Source organism: Brachionichthys hirsutus, chromosome 7 (assembly GCF_040956055.1).
Source record: "Brachionichthys hirsutus isolate HB-005 chromosome 7, CSIRO-AGI_Bhir_v1, whole genome shotgun sequence".
NCBI lineage: Eukaryota > Metazoa > Chordata > Actinopteri > Lophiiformes > Brachionichthyidae > Brachionichthys > Brachionichthys hirsutus.
The window spans coordinates 13,948,645-13,964,423 of NC_090903.1; the positions used below are offsets into that span (position 1 = coordinate 13,948,645).

Here is a 15,779-nt window from a genome sequence, read left to right on the forward strand (position 1 = left end):
TCACGGTGGGTGAGAAGACCACTCAAGTCCAACCTGAGCAAAGCAGTAGAGGAAGGCCAGCATAGGCGGGGCGAGGGTAGACCACCCTGAAAAACACAACAGCAGGATCAGAACGCGTTATCTTGATGCTTCTCCAGGCCACTCCTCCGGGAAGACTTGCATCCAGTTATACGAGCAGAGAGGACGCGATGGCGTCCATGTTTCGGTCAGCGTCCTCCGTGTCATGGTTATTCTCTCTTTCTATTTATAGCAGCTTCTCAGAGGGTCGAGCGGAGACACAAGGACAGCGGCCCGCGCCTCCTCACCGACTGGCTTGCCTCCAGAATTGCTCGCTGCCTTGCACCTGCACCCACAATGCACTATTCTTTGCTATTCATGTCAGTGTCTAATTCACATACACACAGGCTACTTTATGCACAGCCGTACCATCAGCTTCCTGCGCGCAAAAAGATGCTAATATCAGAAGACATGTTCCGATGATGGCTGCATAATATAAGGTCCGTGTTTTTTTTTAAGAGCCTTCCTGATGTTCCAATCAAAAGACAGTCATTGTAATTATGAACTAAATTTCAGGTTCCATGTGGACTTTTGAAAAATGCATCACTGAATGAATCATTCAAAGCCTTTTAGCGCAGGCCGAGCGTGTTCCGTCTTCGCAGGTATGCAAATTTCACTTGACACCCCCAGTATGAAATCTAGACTCTCCAACCAATCATCCAACTTCTACTTTGGTAGAACAGAACCGAACGCAAGCCAACTATTAATTACCAAGCCCAGGCAAAGAGCATAAAAAGAAAACCTACTTCCACCGGCTGTGTGTCACAGCTCTAATCCAACGGTGCTCTAATTACACCTTTCTTTCGCCGCTTCATTATCAAAGTACAGATGCAGTAACAAAAAAAAAAAAGAGGCATTTGCAAAGAGGCCAGTCAAAACTAAACGTAAAGCTCATTAGCGGGAAGGCTTAAGGCCTGCGATCGTCAGCGGCGAAGTCCGTGACAGCTAGCGGGTTTAGCGCTTCATCATCATTAGCCTGATAGAGACAAAGTGCGCAAGCAAATGTGACCTTTTTCTTTTGGCCGCACGTGGAGGAGAGGCCGTGTCTGTCCATCACAACGGTCCAGGCTGAAACAGCAGGAGGTCGTAGACGCACTGACATGACCTTTATGGCGTCCTACTGACTTTAGCAAACAGAGAACCGCCAGAGATGAGGAAAAACAACGTAAAACAAAGCGTGATTAAAATACAGCCAAAGGATTTCACTGTAAGACGTTAGAATCTGATGGGATGAATCATCATCTTGAGTTAAGAAACGTCCAACCCAGCCGAGAAGCTGAATAGCTGTTAGCTTCCTGTTCATTCATTCCTACCGTGGGTGCAGTCTTTGTGCTCACAGTAGCATCGCGTTCGGCTAAAATGGCTGTAATCACAATTTGCTGTTGGCCTGCTGGGCTCACTTGTGCTGAACTAACTAAAGTTGAGATGACCCGAGTCGCCTGAAGGAAGCAACGCTGCACTTCTAGCGGGCTGCTGGGGGCTGCTGGGCTCAGCTTCGCCCACACAAAGACCATGTGACATCATATGGACACAATACGCCCTCACTTTTCAGTTTTCAAACACGATGAGCAGAGAATCTGGAACGCTGGACTCACCTTTCACCCTGATCACACCAGGAAAGCGTCCCTACACGGATACTTCTCTCTTAACAATTCAAACCGTCGGTTGGTATCGGGAAGGGAAAAAAAAAAAAACGGTTTCTGTGTATCAGAAGCGAAATGAGCTCCGGCTGCTCGCCATGCGTGGAAAGGCAGCAGGAGTGCCAGCCATCTTGCTTTTGGTACCAAATGAGGCAAATAATAACACAGGGAGCAAAGCTGGAGCTGGCACAAGCATAAAGCAGATGTCTCACTATTTGCCCATGCAAAGAGAGCCCTGGTAAAACAGCATCCACTGACGACACTGCTAAATATACAGGCAAGCCGAGTAGCGCCATTTTTAATCGCTTTATGTATTAATTGTGCTATTTTCCACCACTTCTCCGACTGCTGCTTTAGAGACACTGCCTTAAAGCTGCTGTCCTCTCTGGGGGGGAGGAAAAATCCCGCAGCACAACTGAACTGTAACGCAAAGACCAAAAGGCCGAAAGTCAACGAGGCTACGAACTTCTAAAAGCTATCCGAATCGGTCTCGCTAAATAAAAAGGAACAACGTGGATGCAACCGAGCGAGCACGGTGGAAGGCAATTTACCTTGAACGAAGACGCGGTTCCAGAAGATTCTGCCAACGTGACTCCCCCCAAGGAATACCAAATTAGACAGGATGAGCATGGCAGTGGAGACGGCAGAGAGAAGAGCAACACAACGCCTTTCCATCGCCGCAGAGATATGCTGCTCCTGGGAAAACAGCAAATAAACAACGATCAGAAGAGCCATGAGAGACTGTCAGCGGGAAAGAAAAACGCCACGCGTTAATGAGAGCGTAAATCAGAAGGATTACGCAATGTGTGACCAGATTTTAATCTGGTGGAGATCATAGAACAAAGGAGGAAAGACAACCTGGACGTCTCTCTCTACGCTTATAGCCTGATATTTGTGCACACTTACAACAACGGAGCGAATGGAGGCCGATGCAAGCAGAGACTTCAGCCCGTTTTCTAGCAGAACTCCAGCCCAGTTCATCAGAGCCCAGTACTGCAAGTAGTCGTGGCCGCCATGCCAGAGGCAGATGAATCCAAAGGTGAGCGCGGTGGAGAACATTTTGTAAAGGTGGCCGTGCCGTGAGCCTCCGAGCGGCACGTAGAGGTATCTGGAACACGGGAACATCGATTACATTGAGACACAGTTCACACAACACAGAGACAAGCAGCTGAATAGATGGTGTCAGGTTATTTATCATGTCATGTTAATGAAATAAAATACAAATAGAAGCCACTCCCAAGGGTGAGGCATAATCTTTGTGGATTCAAAGCGCATTTCTTCATCAAACTGCAAACCTCCAGCAAAAAAAAAACAACTTCCGCTTTGTTTTCAAAAAAAGACTACAGATGACACGGCGTAACGGCAGCAGCCGTACAGTCATGCGATAGCCTCCTCGCTGTGAATAATATTTCACCAATCAGCGCAGAAATCGGGCCCCGCTGTGGTGACAAATGAAAACGCTCCCCGATACTGTGCGAAAGTCGTCCGTCGCCGAGCCGCCTTGACTTTCTACACGCTACATTACTCGGGCACACTAACAAACATCCCGCTCCGTCTCGTGTTGCAGAGCAGGGAACTAATTATCTCAGTCACCCTGTGGCTAATCAATGTTCCCCAAAGATGAGCCAGCATTTTCTGAGCCTTAAATAGCGCGGCCAGCTTGGCCATATTGGAGGATGAAAGTAAAAAAAGCAGATGGAGAGGAAGAAACACGGGATGAAAATGAAGCACCGATCCATTGATTTTAATTAATTACATGCGCACTTATCCCGCAGACGTTAAATATGATCATCTGCAGACATGCACGAATACCTTGATCAGTTTTATAGAATGGAATTAGATATTTGATATAGATATTTGCTTAATATACGGACTCCCCCCCCCCCGGTCGTTCTCATCCAAGCTGTAAGACCTCAAATGTGCTGCTCTGTTGGTGACCACAGCAGTTCATTTCAGGAACAGCGTAATGGAATGGCCTAGAGAGAACCACTTAGCGGCGCGGGGAGATTAGGTGTCAGAGAGTCGTGTAAAAACACATCATTTATTCATGGAGACAGTTTGAACAAAAATGTCACAAATGTATTAAAAACCGCTTTAGAAGCAATTCCACCAGAATGGATAAGTGTGTGGGGGGGTGGGGGGGGGGCATTGTGTCTGCGCGGCATCAGTCGCCCTGCATCCGAAGACCGATTACGGGCGAAGCCTTTTAGCAGGAGAGAAAAACCGTTCAGACGCACGCGAGATTCAAAGGGAAGCTCAATCTAAGGAGCGTCGGGAGATCTTCATCCGTAAAGCAGACGCGTGGAGATGCAGAGGGGTGACAGAATTCTTCTGTGTGCACGTGTTAAACAGGGAGGCTCGTCTGTGGGGTACGGAAACGGCAACACAACAGAGGGACTGTCCACCGACGACAGGAGACCTCATCGTCACGGGAACGCCTCCACCCGACTGCAGCGTCCTCTCATTTGATTTAGGCGTTTCACATTTCGGTAACCAATAGCATCTGAGATATTCCATCCAGCGCTGATGAAGAGCCTCTTACCTGATGAGCCATCGATACAGACCCTCGTCAAAGTGCCTGCGAGTGAGCGAGAAGAGAGAAAGTCTGAGCGACAGATTTACATCACAATGTAGCCCCGAGGAAGAGCGGCGGCCTCCGTATAATCCGGGGTCGCTTTGTCAATGAGAAGATTGATTGATTGATTGATTGATTGAAGTATGTATGTTGGCGCTGCCTGTAAACTGAAGCGACAGCTTTATGCATTCCATCAACGCTGTCGACGTTGGCCAGCTCAACGCACGCACGCACACGCACACACACACACACACACGCGGGTCGGACAGGAGAGCGTCGGCGTCAGCACATCAGCCGGGCCGGCGTTTTGTTCTTAGCACACACACGCCTTCCTCCCTGCTCCACTCATCCGTAAATAGATTTGGCAACGTATTGCTTTGCCGTGGAAACGGCTCACAGTGCAACTCCGAGTCCGGCTCAACGTCACGATTGTGCAGTTAGACGCAGAAACACCTTCGGTAAAAGTGGATTTGGACTTTAATGAAACAAGGATTTAGGGGCTCCTGTGATTGACTTTATTCGTTTCACATCAGCGCTTGTTTCTTTCTCTGCAGCTAAACGCACAAACGAACAAAGAAGTGGAAATGTTGTCCGCAGACCTTTTACTTTCTCGAGTCTCGCTGATTAAGGCGCTTCATCCCTGCATCCCTTCAGCATAAACAAGGCATCGTCGTTCTTTGCCTCATGAAATTAGTTTAATAATCTGGATCCTTTCTGCCCCTCTTGGAGAGAATGAAGCGCCATTAAAAAAAAGAAATTATATCCAATTTCATAATCACGCTGATGGTAATAGTGTGAAGCGCATGCATAGACACGCTGCCACATGCTACCATGATTGTCGGTGCTGCCACTAAACCGACCACTTCACCTTGAAGCTGAGAGGAGGCAAAGTTCCCTGTGCCGAGGTGGACCGTTGTTTTGATTGCCGGTAATGACAGAAGATGACTCGGTCCACTGTGACCAGTGTTACCGCTAAATGGCTGCTTGTACCCGGATGCTAGCTCGTCATGGCGCTGTGAGCGTTTATCAGTGGAGTATTTGTGTCGGTGGCGTCGGCATGCGCTTTGCGGCTTTACCTCCACATCCCTGTGAAGCTGCACATGAGGCTGACGCAGCGAGGAAGGTTCGGGGGAGACAGCTTATCCAGCGTCGCCAGCGTGGATGGAAGGCCAAACAGGACCAGGTACTTCACAAAGAAGAACTGGACCAGCGCCAGGGCGAGTCCGCCTGGCACAGACGGACATGTTGAAACAACCTACCACAACAGCCACACAGACAGACAGACAGAGAGACAGACAGACTTACCCAGCGCCCAAGGTGGAAGAATTTCCAAGTAGGTCTCATTGGACTGGATGGCGTGCATGTACATAACATGGATCATGTACTCTGCGATACACCACCAGAGTACGAGCCGTCCGGATCGGCGCACCAGGTAACAAAGGTCAGATTTGTCTCCGTTAGCCTCAGCAGGCCTCCGCATCTGAAGGTGTGGAAAGTGAGAGTGCTAAGGGATGCTGGTTGTACGCGAGAGGAATAAAGACCAGCATATATAAATAAAATATGTTAAGAAATTTAAAGAAGTGCAGGAGAGGAAGTCCGACAAACAAAATGGTTCATATCTTTGCAGAAATTTGCAAAACGTAATAATAAACATGTCAGCCCACAGAAGAGTTCAGTTCAGAGTTCAGCTCAAGAGGGACCTTAATTATCGTAATTACCTGTTCAACATAGTCTTTGTATGTGATAATTGGTCCATTGTAGAAAAAAGGATGATAGAAGGTGTATGAAAGCAACCAACAGAGCTGCACAACTCCACCGCGGTCCAGAGGTCGCCAGCAATGCTCCAGGCTGAAGCTGATGAAGCGCAGACCACAGACAGCAACGCTGAAGAGCAGCAAGTAATACTCTTCTTCAGTCTCATACCAGCCTTTCTGCGCAACAAAGGGAAGGGACACTTTTCATTAGAACACTTTCCTGTGTGATTTTATACCAGGAGTGGCAGCCTGATGCTAAATATAAAGCGTCCTTTAAATGTCAGTGTTTGTTTAAAACGTGGGAACATCAGCAGATTGTGCCAGACTTGGATAAGAAGTTAACAAAATCCGGCAATACTTATTCTCACTTAGTCGTGGCTGTTTTTTTCATTTTCACTGGAATAAATATGAGGATTGGCTGTTTCCTCTCTGTGAAGCTTTAATGCTTCTAAACCTCCAGAATGAACTGAAATTAATCTGCTTTAAAAAGTTATTTCTTCTTTTTTTTCTTTACTTTCTGTCATTGGAGCGTAGAAATGGAATAAGGAGCTGGTTCTTCCCCTGCTGGCTTGCGCCCTCATGTGTTCTTTGCAAATATAGCATCCAATATGAAGTCATTTTCAAAGTTCTCTTTGAACAGTTTCCATAAATTTTGTCACGCTGTGTATGATGTAAATTAAAAAAAAAGATATGCGTTTGGTTTTTGGCTTTGTTCCTCACTTGGAAAGAGTTCGCTGAATTTTTTTTAATGATACTGTGGCAGTAGATGATGAATTCTTGGGGATTTCATCAATTTAATTTAAAGAAAAATTGGGTTTTAATGTTTTGAATACGTCACATTCTGCCTCTATTTACATTTTGCACAGCGCACCAGCTTTTCTGGAAAAAGGGTTGTAGTGCCAAAGTGTAAATCCATACAATGCCAGAATAAAAGGAGACAAGCAGCCCTTAGACTTCCTAAAAGTAAACTCGGCTTAAGCTAACATTGAATCAGATTAAATTATAAAAACACTTATTTAAGTTTTCTGTTTTGCCCTACTAATAAAAAAGAAAATAAATCCCTCTAAAATAATGATAGAAAATATAAATATCCAGGTGATAAAACCTACCTGGATCTCTTGAAGTGGTTTGATGTGAAGCGTGGAGAGCAGCAGCAGGTTACAGGCCCACGACAGAAGAGGTTTTCGCATGTGTGCCACTGAAAAGGACAGTCCCAGATGCACCAGCAGAACACCCACTCCTTTTATCCCCAGCACACTGCCGGCTGCTAAGATGCCATATATTGTGATTGCCGGCACCCTAAGCTGTTGATGGAACATCAAACATACGAAAGATCTATCACCAAATAGCACATTATTATATATTCAACAGCAACCACTTCCTACCTTGTGGTAGAAAATGCTGGTCAGTCTTGATATCAGGCCATGACCAACAAAAGTCCACAGTAAAGACTTTCGAGCCCATTCAGTCCAGAAACTCCACTCAAAGTCTGACGGGTCCTGACACAAACAAATTACTTCCTGAGAATAGCCTTTATGCCCCAACAGACGATGTCTTTAAGAAAAACAGCTTTGTTTAGGACAGCACAATAGGGCTGCACTTCTATCAGCACTGTGAATGTGGAGCTTACCCTCTTAAAACCCTCAAGGAGGCCTTTTTCCAATTGGAATTGCCTCTGCAACGCTCCGTCGTGCTCTGAGCCACAAAACAGAGGGAATAAAGAGCTTATCTTTGATGAAACTTTTCTTGTTGAGTCATTATGCCTTTGTCTGTTTATCTACAGTACCTCTGCAGAACTGGTGCAGCTGGTAGAAAGAGTACAGATGAGAGCCGAAGGACAGCGCCCAATACGCACACATCTCTATCCACGACAGGGGCGCCAGCCGAGTCGTTGGTTTAGACGACATCGGGTAGAATTACTGTGATCTGCCTGAAACATAGCGCATCATTAAATCGGTTTGACTGTACAACAAATAATTGGAATCAACGTGGAAAAGACAATGAACCTGAAGCTGAGGTTATACTTTAACAGTCACCCTCAAACTCTCGTTACAATCAGAACATTTATAATTTATTTTAAATGGACTGAAGTCATTGTATTTTTGTTTGTCTGAGATTTGTATTTGTATTGTTCTGGAATGCACGCACATGTCAAAGAGAGCCCTGGTAATAACAATTTTACCTTTTTTTTAAAACACATTTTCTGAATTTAAAGCGTAATTCCACGTCTTATTAACTAACGTGGAGCTGCTAATAGAGGCTGCTCTAAAAATAACCAACCAACCACGTTTACTTTCCCACGTAGCTTCGTTCGTGTCAACGCCAAAACCCATCACTGTCGTTGCTAGGTAACACTGCGCAAATACTGTTGCCGGATGGGCAACGCAAATAAACTGATCTCGCTCGTGGCTAGCAAAAACAATTTCGGTTATTAACGTCGCGCTGGCATTTAAGAGTAACACAAACCCACTGACAACAACTCGCGCGTGTGTGTGTGTGTGCGCGCGCGTGCGAACAATGTTTAATCTGATTCGGTTGTTTGTTTTATTCACAAATTTTCCGGTTAACTGAAAACTTCCGCAGGCTAACGCTAACCTACTGGAATAGGAAGTAGCTAACATTAAGGCTAACTAGCAATTCGTACAACGAGTTTCAGTGTTACCTAAGAATATTCTGCCGGTGTCCATTGCGTTGCGGTTAACTGCCGACCGAACTGGTTCGGTTCTACTGCATGGACCGGCGACCGTCGGAACATTAACGTCAATACGCAGCATAGCGGCAGCTACATTTTGAATCGTACTACACTCTACTCTTTGCTAGCGCTTGTTGCCCTGATTGGTTACATTGGTAAGGTTTTGGACGTCAAGGGGTGATGATTGGTCAGTGTCTGGTAAAGAATGTCAAGCAAGCCAATCAGAGGACGAGTAGGCGGTCACCATAGTGAGATTCTTAAAGTGCCACCAGCATGACCCGCGACCCGGGAACGTACAAAGCGTTTGAGAATATGAAATAATAATAATAATAATAATAATAATAGTAATAATAATAATAATAATAATAATAATCCGCCATGCCCTGTGTTGTATAGTGCTGAAAATGGATCTGATAAGAAAAAGAGAATTGAAATAGTCCCTCCTTTCATTTGAACTTATCTTGCTTACCCCAATTCAGGATTTTCACGTGTAAAATACATTTTCCTTTTATATTTTAAAAATTCTGAGAACTGCTCCATTTTGAAAGGGTTTATTAAGGAGATAATTTGTTGGTTCAGTGGATGAGCAAATGACTCTATGCATGCATGGATTAAACAGGTTTTAATGGATTTTATAGCTAAATGAAGGGTCAAAGAATCAAAAGAAAATGTACTAGGACAAACAAATATGGTAGACAGCTGACAGCGCGACATTGTAAACAACATTGATATAACAGATCTGTCCCTCAAACTTTATTCATTCATTCATTGACAAAATCTTCAACTTCTCATCAGCTTTTCCCACAAAACCAGGGAGTTTTCAGACTCAACTTATGAACAAACAGACTTTTGATGTTTCACCTCCTCGTAACATCTGCAGCTTGTTTCTTTGCCTTACAACCAAATACATAGCAAAATAAGAACATGCCCACAGTTCACGTTTGCTTTCAGTTATCCACACAGAGGGATTAAAATTCAACAATGCAAAAGTAATTTGTAAGCTCGTCTATCACGGTGTGCGTGCATGCTAACTTGTATGAATGCATTCATGATTGTGTGTATGTGTCGGTGCACAGTGAGGCGTTATCACAGTATGTTTATTATTTCACAGCTCGTCGGTCTCTCCATCAAAAGGCACGGCATCTGTCTCCATATGGATGCTGCTGGGCTCACTGCTGCACACCCAGCCAATAGGAGTGCGGTTGAAGGAAGGCCGGCAGCCAATTTCCTGTTGGTACACCACGGGCTCTGGCTCCTTTTTGGTTGCCTTTGTATCTGGCAGCTGGAATTTCAGGAATTGGTTTGCCTTTTCAAAGCCGCCGTAGGGCATAGCACACCTAGCAAAACATGGCAATGTGGTTATTAAGCTTGCCAGCCTCTTTGTTTGTCACAAAGCACACACAATAAGTGCGATACCTGTTGAAGCTTCTCCACTTGGGGAAATCCTTTTGCTTAATGGGACCAGGCATTGTAGTTTTCATAGTAGCTACCAGAATTACATCGCCCTTCATGGCTTTCTCCCATGGCGACACGTATATCTTCACCTGGCGGTGCTTCTTAGCGGTAACGCTTCCACCTCCTGTGTGGAAAAACACCACAGCTGGAGGATATGGCACATTTGAATTAGGTGTGTAACACAAAATGCAAAATTTGTATTCTAATGATATTTTAATTCTGAGGAAAAAATTATACTAAATACTATTTATTGATTTGTCCCTCGGAGGGCAGGCGCCCAGGCAAGTGCAGGGAATCGAACGCCGGTGCAGGGAATCGAACCGCCAACCAGTCTCGATCATAGGACGACCCTCTCGACCACCGCGCCACCATCGCCCCCATAATTCCGTAATTTATTTTCATTTGAGCAAAATCATCAAATTTAACAAAAAGACATTTCAACCTTTTCAACACCACATTATATGTAATTTACTTAATCCATACTGAAGAATAACACCATGTGGGGTTACAAAAAAGGTCATGTGCTTTTTTCTTAGCTCGACATGGTGACTTCCAGGTTTCTCTGCTCCCCGGTAATCTTATGGCAACAGCAGATTATTTTTGCTATTAATTTTTCATAGATTAAATAAAATCTAACATTATGGGTGTTGAGACAGATTTCTCCTAAAGGAGATAGTACCGGCACTTGAAGAAAAAAAGTATTCTTAAATTGTTGAACGAGAGCAAGACCATGACTGACATTTATCTAAGCAAAATCAAACCAACCACAGTAGACAGGTATATTTAATTTTTCTCACATGTGCTGAGCCAATGCTAACCTTTCAGTGGAGACAAGTCACCTGCTCCTTCTCCTTGTCCACCTTTCTCTTGGGCATCCCCACTCACCCCTCCTGCATCTCCTGCTCCTCCAGCTCCCCCTGCCCCTTCTGCTTTACTTCCAGGCTTTGGAGGAGGCACAGGGGCCCCACTGCCAACAGGTAGCCCCCCATAATTCACCTGGCCAGCCTCTTTGCTAAGAAAATGCCCACCAACATTTATCATCTGACATCCCATCTGGCCACCAAGAGAAGGAACAAACTTCTGGAGGTTGTCCTGAAAGAAACACAAATCGGTAATGATGACAAGCAATGTCTCGATGACCTTTTCCTCCCTATGAATTGCATAGCCGGAGTTAGAAGGAGCCTATCTTGGAAAACCCAACAAACGTCTTTTGCAACATGCATTTACGCAAGGTCTGCAGGAAATTGATCCCTTCTTGAAAAAGTCAGCAACTTAGACTTTCAGAAAGTGGTCCACAACCGCAAGAATGCCATCACCACTCTCAAAAGGGGTGACCACTGAGCTTCTTCTTGATGCAGTAGACTAAGGGAGTCAAATCAAGGAAATCACCCAGGTATTGAGTGAGCTCAAACCAGCAATCATGACTTGTAGCCTTCGGCACTACTTGGGCTTATGGCCAGCGGTGTTGGGCTCATCCTCTTCCTGCCATGCAGAATTTTGTTGACTTTCTCTTGTTGCTGTCTCAAGAGACCAACATAAGCTTCTCTAATAGCTTGACAATTTTCAAGGTGGTCCACTCGGAGGAATCCATGTGCATCCATTGAGATCGATGTTAATGGATGATTGCACAAAGGCTAAACGTTCCCCCTTTTCTCCAACACTGTTGACGTGCAATTTCCAATTATCTGAAATCAAAAACTTTATGCTTTTTGTGTAAGCTCTCAAAGTGGAATTTTGTGTCTGAAATGAGATGCCCTCGATCAATGCAATTCACGCACTCACCATAGAGTCACTGCTGAAGACATCTGGGTTGTTCTCATAGATGAATTTCTCTACTCTCTGCTTCCTCATCTTGAACATCTTGGAGCCTCGGTTCTTCAGCAGGGAAAGCTCCTCCAGCATGACATCTTTGGGAGTTTTGATCTTTGTTCCCAGGTCAAACTCGGAGGCCTCTGGCTCTGATTCATACTCTACCAAACAGATATTTGAAAAGAATGTCATATTTAAAAGTGCAAATAGTTTGTCAGGGAAAGTAAATAGAAATGTATAGACTTATAATGTTTTGTGGTTTTTTATTCTTGTTTTTAACACGCCATAACCCTGATGATCCTGTAATGTTAGAACTCAAGTACTTTTTTTTTATCATTCATCCATTTATTTATGGATTCTATCTTGATTGGAATGGAAATTGGATTTCGCGATGAAGTAATTTCATGCCAGTCTTACCATCCTGAGCGACATGTGATAGGTCGGTGATGATTTTGGAGATCTTTTTCCGCTTGTATAGGGGGGCAGGCTTTCCCAGAGACATTGCTTGAGGGTCAGGAAAAAAAATACCACGTTAAGAGTCATAATATAAAGTTTTAAAGGCATTCAAAAAATAAATATTTTCAACTAAGCACACACTTTTCAAACAGACTCAGTAAAAAGTGAACCTAAGCTTTTTTTTTTTTTTTTGCTAAGACATGATGCAAAATAGAACTCGAGCAAAAAGAGGAATTAAAAGCAGGGAAGTCTTACAATGCAGTTATTTGAGATTGTTTTTCTTTATGTCATGAATTCTATAAGAATATTACATTTCATGTAATATTTATATTTAAAATTTACTCGCAATGAACACGATTAAAAATCTGACTATTTTCATTGTCAACAACTAAAGCCGCCAAAACTCCTTGATCGTCAATCAGACACCATGGGGCTGCTCATAATTCAAGTTCAAGGGGGGACGCCATTGCCATTAGATTCCCAGCATTCTCCAGTGAAGCAGATGTCTGCAGCAGAGGAAACATATAGTAGCCTCATGTGTCTCAGTTGTGTTTGTGGACATAGGATCCATTCACAATCTCATTCAACATAAGCAAACAGAAGTAGAAGAATGCTGTGCTTTAGGCAGAAATCATGACGGCATTCTCAAACCGAAATTAAAACTGTCACCGTCATAAAATAGTACAAGACTAAATTGCTGTATGTTGAATCCAATTAACATGAACAACTCGGTATTTTATGATCTTGGACACGTGCCTGCTTATCACAGTAAGTGGTTCTTTTTCACATTATATTTCTTTTTTTTTTACTTGCCTTCTGCTCTGAAGCGGTTTCTATAGGGCTTAGTCAAGTGGCAAAACATCACATCACATCTACTGGCTGTAACTCAACCCGCTGCGGCTATTTATAAAATACATTTTCAGCCAAGACTTTTTAGCTACTTGTTATGGCGTCATTTGGCTATCAAATGGGCTTGACACAACTCTTAAGGACACAATACATACTTCCTGCACACAATTCTCACTGTATGCTGGAACGTCTCTCGAAACGAGAGATTTCTGGACAACATTTTAATTGCCCCAAATAACTACAGCTAAGGGATCCCTTGTGCGCGGATTTACCAACCCCCTGTCGGGGTTGGATGACACTATATAAAATCTCTGCACGGCCCCCAGAGAGCGATGGTCAGCACATTCACACATAACTCTGGTCATTTTAAGATGCACCAAAAAAACCCTGGCTCTCCAGGCAGAATCAAAAGAGAATGGTGCGGGTTCATTTGATTTTTGAGGTCATCCTCTTTTATCCTTATCACAGAAATTAGGATTGGGAACATAAATATTCCCTTGACCTATTTTTGTAGAGACCAGAATATAAATCCAAGACAGAATCTGTTTAGTAGAACAAAAAACAAAGACACAGATGGGGTGCACACCCACTCACCGGGTTTTTGTCGTGATCCTGGGAGGAGAGACAAACCTATAAATACCAAACAGAGAAGAGGAGACCCAAGGCTCAATGGTGATCACAAATTTACAAATCCCTCAGTGTCTCTGACCCTTCGTATGGCTGGACCCAGGTCCCGAGAAGTGCAAAACCCGCCCCACAGTCCTATGGCAGAGCTTCCAGAGGGTTGGGGGGGGGGGGGGGGGGGGTTGGTTGGCAGCAGCATTGGTGTCAAGACGGGAGGAGGAGGAGGTTGAGGTTAGGAGAATGAAGTATAACTAGGGATTGGATTGGAGTCGGGGGGGTCTCTGTTGACCAGTTGAAAGTGCTGATGGGGATATTAAGGGAACAAAAACATTCTCACAGATGGTTCTGAAGACTATATTTAGTAGCAAATAACGAGGGGAAGAGAACTGGGCTATAAAATAACCTCGGAGGTCCGTGGGGTGTGTTGAGGTAGACAGAGAATGTGTGTGTGTGTGTGTGTGTGTGTGTGTTAAGGTTTGTGTTTCAGGTTAGGGAGGGGGGGCGTTTTACTCCTTACATCGCTCTAATCTGACACTAGATTAGCATGACGTTATTTTAATCTTTTTGTATGAGATCTTGAACAGCAGCCAGAAGAGCTCAAAACCCTCCAGCACCTCAGTCTAAAATATAAGTCAGCATTTTGGTGGCTCTAAAATGTTGGTTCAAGGTTTTATTCACAACGTCAGAGATTCAAATTCTGATATCAAAATACTGGATGACTTTCCTGTCACAAATTCTGCTACAATCTCACTGAGCAGTGGCGTATTCTATCTGGTGTTTCATTGTCATTTCTATGTATGATAATTAGCTTTTTATGTAGTTTAAGGGGAAAAAATGAAGACTATGAATTCCCTGTGGAGAAGAGACTGTCATTATCTGTTTAGACCAAATACGTTCTGTAAAATCTACTGCAGGTTTGCAGCCTGCATTGCAAATGAGTCATGCACTATTCCTATATTGAAACATGCAGGAAACGTAATCTTAGAGCTCCTAAATGAGCTCGAGGCACCGCCGACATGAGCATGATCGTGTCGCTTTGGAGGAGACAACTCCAATTCCATAAAGAATTATATCATCTGATGAATTACATGATTATTTGGTTCACTCAGTCAGGGTGGAATCAAAGAGTCCACAGCACCACTAGTGTTCATTTAGACACAAAAAACAAGTGTTTCCAAGACATGTGACCCACAACCACCAGTTTATTAGAACATACAATCTTTACATTTCAGATTGAACGAGCACAGAAAATATTACATGATTATAGTAAAAGGCAGGACAATGGATGTATAGAAATTAAGGAACACATGAATCAACCAGGCCCCTGCAGACCCGTGACCTGCAAGGCAGATAAAGCGAATGTGGACGAGTCGATTGAAGTCGTCTCGTCTACGAGAAAATGGATGAATGGATCAATTCAATGAGGAAATGAAATACGGTAATTCCTCGACATACGAGCGCTTTAACATACGAGCCAGCCCGCAACAAAATCAACATTTTGCTTTGAGATGCAAGCATAAATTTGAGCTGGGTTCTCTCTGGGTTCCCCGGCTTCCTCCTCCCACCACCAAAAACATGCAAATGAGGTGAATTGCCCATATGTGTGAGTGTGTGTGAATGATTGGCTGTGTGTGTGTGGCCCTGTGATGAACTGCAGGTTTGTCCAGGGTGTGCCCCACCTCTTGCCCGTTAACTACTGGGATAGACTCAACCATGACCCGTAACAGACTAAACAGTCAAGAAGATGAATGAATGAATGAACGAACCCTCAAGGATTACCGTGACCTGGATGAACGAGAACCTACACCGACATTATAATATATGGACATGAAGGTATTTACCATGAAAACACAGGCTCAAGAAGCTAA

The 15,779-nt window shown here is 44.1% G+C and overlaps 2 protein-coding genes across 3 annotated transcripts; both read right to left on the reverse strand.

Moving 5' to 3' along the window:
* hhat (hedgehog acyltransferase) lies at nt 1-7,933 on the reverse strand. The gene is made up of 11 exons (XM_068741493.1): nt 7,813-7,933; nt 7,657-7,721; nt 7,412-7,525; nt 7,136-7,330; nt 5,991-6,203; nt 5,578-5,752; nt 5,349-5,499; nt 4,240-4,275; nt 2,604-2,805; nt 2,249-2,393; nt 1-86 (listed from the first exon to the last, which is right to left on the reverse strand). Exons 1-11 carry the CDS (start codon nt 7,931-7,933, stop codon nt 1-3), a joined length of 1,503 nt encoding a protein of 500 aa, XP_068597594.1.
* Nucleotides 7,934-9,253: 1,320 nt separating this feature from the next.
* myoz1a (myozenin 1a) lies at nt 9,254-14,040 on the reverse strand. 2 transcript variants are annotated; one of them, XM_068741198.1, is made up of 6 exons: nt 13,882-14,040; nt 12,400-12,486; nt 11,956-12,143; nt 11,013-11,265; nt 10,135-10,297; nt 9,254-10,055 (listed from the first exon to the last, which is right to left on the reverse strand). In XM_068741198.1, the coding sequence occupies exons 2-6, from the start codon at nt 12,482-12,484 to the stop codon at nt 9,824-9,826; spliced, it is 921 nt and encodes a 306-aa protein (XP_068597299.1). In that variant the 5' UTR covers nt 12,485-12,486; nt 13,882-14,040; the 3' UTR covers nt 9,254-9,823. The 2 variants fall into 2 exon arrangements, with proteins under 2 accessions (XP_068597299.1, XP_068597298.1); XM_068741197.1 differs by having other exon boundaries at nt 10,992-11,265.
* Between the last annotated feature and the right edge of the window lie 1,739 nt (nt 14,041-15,779).